The sequence below is a fragment of the Squalius cephalus genome (genome assembly GCF_949319135.1).
Source record: "Squalius cephalus genome assembly, chromosome: 10".
NCBI classification, from domain to species: domain Eukaryota; kingdom Metazoa; phylum Chordata; class Actinopteri; order Cypriniformes; family Leuciscidae; genus Squalius; species Squalius cephalus.
The window spans coordinates 35,123,626-35,128,923 of NC_137131.1; the positions used below are offsets into that span (position 1 = coordinate 35,123,626).

A 5,298-nucleotide genomic window follows, 5' to 3' on the forward strand; every position below is an offset into this window, starting at 1 on the left:
CCGTTCTCTGTACAAAAAAAAAAAAAAAATCCTCAATGGAAGGAAACACTGTCCAAAACTTACCTCCAAACTAGAGTCTTGTTGCTGGGTTGAGCACAGGAGCTGCTAGCTTCTACTTTTAGTGTTTTAGCGCCGACCGCTGGTTCTCAACGTAAATGACAGGTTGGTGTTATATAAGCACGCACCATTGATAAACACGTCACCCCAGCCAATGGCGAATTACTACAGAATAACTCATGTTAATCACCAGTAAATACGTCTGTGATCATTTTGAACGTAACAGTGTTTCCCATGATGCATTTAATAAGCAAAACTGCGCAATATCATTGGCCACCAAGGTTATCAGTCAAATTGCCATATGACTTCCGTGTAAGGCTATATCTGTCACTGAACGCTTACTTTACATTTGGAGGTGTGATCCAAAATCGGCTCTGCATAGATAATGTAGTCATGTTTTATGACGTAAGGTTAAACTAAATCTCTGCGACCCGATCGCTGTCAGTCCTGCTGATCCAAATGACGTCATCCTTACGACTTCCCGTAACAGTCGATGTACGGAAGTGATCTGGACTGGCCGAAAACTTTCTCATAAGATTCATTTTTAAGTCGTTTCTGTTCCTTGAGGGTGCAATCACTAAGTATGGCGTATCCTGGGTATAACAATGTAAGTATCACTTATATGTTTTATGTTGTAGAATGTAAAAATAATTTGATAATTAGTTTAAGAAACGCCAGATTGGTTGAAAAATCTGTATGTCTTGTTACACCCCAAATTGTTACATTGAATAAATTACATATAATTTAATACCGGTAATTACATTTCCTCTAATATGGATTTGGCATAAACTAATATGGATTAGGCATACCGATTGAAACCGCAGCAGAATACCTGAACCCAGTATCAGTAATGTAACTTTTTAACTTAACGTTACTGGGCTATTATTTTGCGCACCGCCCACCCGGTTTTCAAGGGCAAGGACATTTTCAACAATACAATAAGCCTTACATTTTTGTTTTGTTTTGTTTTCCATTGAAACATAAACATTACTAAAGCAAATTATCTTGAGATTTAAAATTGTGGAATAATTTTTCTTGAAATGTGTTTTAAGCATAAACTTTCACTTCCACTTCTAGAAATTTTATTTTAAGAATGTTTAGATGTTTTTATAAAATATCTCCACAAAAACAAAAATAGTCACAACACGTCATCCATCTATGTCAAAAACAAGCTAAATTAATCAAATGGAATAAATTCTTTATTTGCACACCACCCACACATATTTTTTTAAGGGCAAGGACATTTTCAACAATACAATACATAAGCCATAACATTTTTGTTTTGTTTTGGTTTCCATTGAAACATAGAAAGAAACATTACTAAAGCAAATTATATTGAAATTTTGTTTAACCTATTGGCAAATAATTTGTCTTGTTTTAAGCATAAACTGTCACTTCTAATAAATCTTATTTTAAAAATGTTTAAATGTATATATAAAATATATTTAAAAAAATCTTCTTTTTTTTTGTTACTGTGTGTCACAGCACGTCGTCCATCTATGTCAAAAACATAAGTTAAATGAATCAAGTGAAAGAAATTCTTAGGCTGAATTCCTTCACTGTCAGGAAGAAAAAATGTGCAAAAATGATGCCGGTTTAGCAAGCCACACCTTGTGACTTGCCTCTAAGCTGTTGTAGCCTTGAAAGTTTGTTTCCCCCCTTTTTTCTCTGAGAATGTATAAGTCCAAATATTTATTTACATTTTTAGTCACTTTTATTGACATTTTCTGCTCCCAAGTCATGCCTATCTATATGCCTGTCTAATTTTGCATGGACAGGTTAAAGTAAAAAAAAAAAAAAAGAAAGGTATATGAACATGTAGCATAAATGTGGTTTCACCACAGAAAGCACATGTATAGCCTCTTGGCTATATATAGCCTCCTATGTAGGCTGGAGTTTGTTTAGGCCCAATAGTAATTGGCCACCCCTGTCTGTACTCTTGGTAAAACCCAGTGGAATGTTATGAGTTTAATTGGACAATTGTGTGTCTTTTGAAACAAATCCTTGTGGAGTAATACGTGATGTTCAGCAATTGGTTGGTTGATACAATCTTTTGAACAGAGACTAAAGGTTGATTTATATTGCACATTTTATTCTAGCTGTAGCCTATTAGGGCTGTTGTCAGGGGCAGACCACTTGAACCTTTTTGTAATAAGTTAAGTCTTAAATGTAGTCATGAACCGAAATTTACATCTGAAAATTATTTCTCGTTTTTAATCAATCTGCATTTTGATGAACCAAGATATTTTAGTCTATACTGTTTTCAGGCAGGCTAATGCATGAACAAAACATCACTAAACATAATTTTAGCGCACTTAACGTTACCATCTAATAATCGCAATAAGCATTGTGCTTTGATACGAAACAAAGCGTGAGCTTTCAAATTCTGTACATATTTTAATGAAATTCAAACAATAAATGTTGTGTTGATGCTTTTTTGACATATCACTGTAGCCACCTCAGTTACTATTCTTTACTTGTAGCATGAAATAAACAATAATGGGCGTCAGAAGGTATGTTAAAAGAAACTGTACAACTTACTGAAATGTCTCATGTAATCGCTCCATCAATGTTTCAAGATGTCAATATCTCAGGAAAGCCATTCGATGTCCATAGCTTGTTAGTCAACTAAAAAGCACCATATTACATAATCATTATATTTTTTACTTAAAGCTGCAGTCCGTAACTTTTTTTGTGTTTAAAAACGTATATAATAAGCGAGTACATCATGAATCCATTTTCCAAACCGTGATTTTGTCTTATACTTAATCACTACAGTACACCTATAATAAGAGTTTATATTCTGACCATTTTGAACTGGTTCGGGTCGAGTTACCCCAGTACCTGACTCGTCATAGACATAAACAGAGAGAAGACAAGAAAGCACATTTATATTACAACCACCATTTAAATGTTAATATTTCAACAATGAATTAGTGTAGAAACATATAATTAAAAGGTTGATATAAAACTGCCATGTGTGCCATTTAAATGTTTGTATACAGCTCAGTATATATAACTGATTTGATGAATGAATTGATTATTAAATAAACTTTGAGGTTCGGTTTTTCAGCCTAATTATTATTTTTCCGATCAGTACAGTAGGCTGCTTAAAAGTGTCCCTTTTTTACTTGCAGTTTGGTGGTCCAATGCCAGGAGTTCCTGCTCAGGGTATGGCAATGCCAGGGGTCCCTGCTGCAGGTGGTTACCCAGCACAACCATATGGGGCGTACCAGGGGGCTTTTCCTGCGGGTCCTGCCCAGGACCCAATGTGGGGCTATTTCACAGCAATAGCTGGCCAGGTGAGAGCTGCTAGCTATACTGTTTTTTCTGTCCCATTATGTTGTTCATGTAGTAAACATAAATCTTATGTCAGGATGGTGAAGTTGATGCTGAAGAACTTCAAAGGTGCCTCACCCAGACCGGAATCAGCGGCACCTACAATCGTGAGTACAAAGATTGTAGAAGGATTTTTAGTTCCAAATGCTTGGACTAGCAAATCAATAATATAGAGCGAGTGGATCATGCTCACTGCGCTTCTGTTTTTGCAGCCTTCAGTTTGGAAACCTGCAGGATTATGATTGGCATGCTGGATGTATCCTTTACAGAAAAATGAAACAGCTCTGTTCTGGCTCTGATCTTATCTCTACAACTTGAGTCAAAAGTTTGCTTTATGCAGTATCCCAACATCTTGATGTGGTTTAGATTCTTTAAGCATGTGTGTACAGAGAGATCTCACCGGAAAGATGGGTTTCAATGAGTTTAAAGAACTGTTCTCTGTGCTAAATGGCTGGAAGCAGAACTTCATAATGGTGGACAGGGACTGCAGTGGAACGGTGGATCCTCATGAGATGTCCCAGTGCCTTGCTAACATGGGTGAGTTTAACCTTTCATAATAATAGTATAAATTAAGTCTATTTCTATTGACTGAGATCAAAGAATAAATAACAAGTCTCAAAGAATAAATAACAAGTCACTAATTTTGAGCTTTAAAATAAAATCAAAACTACAGGGCACAATGTACATGTCTTAGCCAATAGCCTTGGAGACTGTGATGTAAGCAAAAAATGTCTGTCATGATTTCACAGGTTTCCGAATTAGCCCACAGGCACAGAACGCCATCATCAAACGCTACAGCAAGTCTGGAAAGATCTACTTTGATGACTATGTGGCGTGTTGTGTGAAGCTAAGGGCACTTACAGGTAAGACTTTTTGTAAAATTTAGAAATGCAAATCTATACAAAACTTGATTATTATAACTACACCGATTATAGTTATACTAAGTATTCTGTTGATTGTATTTTTGATCAAACACTGTATGACTTTTTTATTTTTATGTAGACAACTTTAGGAGGAGAGATACAATGCAGCAGGGAATGGTGAACTTCCAGTATGATGATGTAAGTGAAGACAAAGTTTTCCCATTTATGTGCCTATATTTTCTTATTTTTAAAATCTAAGATGGTTTTTACTGATTAATTGAAGAAGTAAAATGGGTTACTTCTTGAAAGCATATAGGAAGCTGTTGTAACATCTTTAATTTCCTCTTGCAGTTCATCTTGTGTACTATGTCTCTCTGAAGAGGGTTACTGACAAGTACAGTATGCACTTCAGGAAGAGCACTGAATGACTGAAGGTGCAAAGAAATATATTTGCTAATTTGCCAGTATGATGTTATATGTGAACATAGGAGTAAACCATATATTGCTTGAAATTATCAATATTTGTGCCAAGCAGACCTCAATTGTTTTTAAATGATCTTTTTCATATTCATTCTTTATAAATTCTATGTATTATGTTAAAATATAACCACACTTACCATATATTTTGCCAATAAAACATGGTACATCTTTAAGAGTTGTGTTCTGGCTTTATTTAGCAGCAAGGACAGTGAGAATGTGCTTTTGTGGTTCATGTAGGTAGTAAAAATCAGTGTTGGGTGTAACACATTACAAGTACGTAATCAGATTACTTTTTTCAAGTAACACTAATTTTTTAATTTACATTTATTTACTGACAGCTTTCCTGTCCGCATGTTGAGAGAAATCGGGAGTAAGAGCAGAGGCGTTGTGTGTTCTGTCTAAACATGAGCTGGCTTGTTGTAGTTCTAGACTAAATGTGAGCATGCTTTTACTCGTCTCACTTGCACAAAAACAGATTAAGTACCTCAAGTCAAGTTACCTTCATTTATATAACACTTTTAACCATATAGACTGTTTCAAAGCAGCTTTACAGTGATAA

At 35.2% G+C, this 5,298-nt stretch overlaps 1 protein-coding gene across 1 annotated transcript; it reads left to right on the forward strand.

Moving 5' to 3' along the window:
* The first annotated feature begins 367 nt into the window (after positions 1–367).
* On the forward strand, positions 368–4,911 carry gca (grancalcin). Its single transcript, XM_079884441.1, has 8 exons — positions 368–664; positions 3,195–3,359; positions 3,434–3,503; positions 3,609–3,652; positions 3,786–3,933; positions 4,146–4,259; positions 4,399–4,457; positions 4,611–4,911. The coding sequence occupies exons 1-8, from the start codon at positions 641–643 to the stop codon at positions 4,635–4,637; spliced, it is 651 nt and encodes a 216-aa protein (XP_079740567.1). The 5' UTR covers positions 368–640; the 3' UTR covers positions 4,638–4,911.
* The last annotated feature ends 387 nt before the right edge of the window (positions 4,912–5,298 follow it).

What these genes read in the sequence shown, in the direction of transcription:
- gca (XM_079884441.1), top strand. Translation starts at nt 641, where the DNA reads ATGGCGTATCCTGGGTATAACAAT. An exon ending in CGTATCCTGGGTATAACAAT is followed by an intron (nt 665 to 3,194) that starts GTAAGTATCACT and finishes TTTTACTTGCAG; the next exon opens with TTTGGTGGTCCAATGCCAGG. An exon ending in AATCAGCGGCACCTACAATC is followed by an intron (nt 3,504 to 3,608) that starts GTGAGTACAAAG and finishes CTGTTTTTGCAG; the next exon opens with CCTTCAGTTTGGAAACCTGC.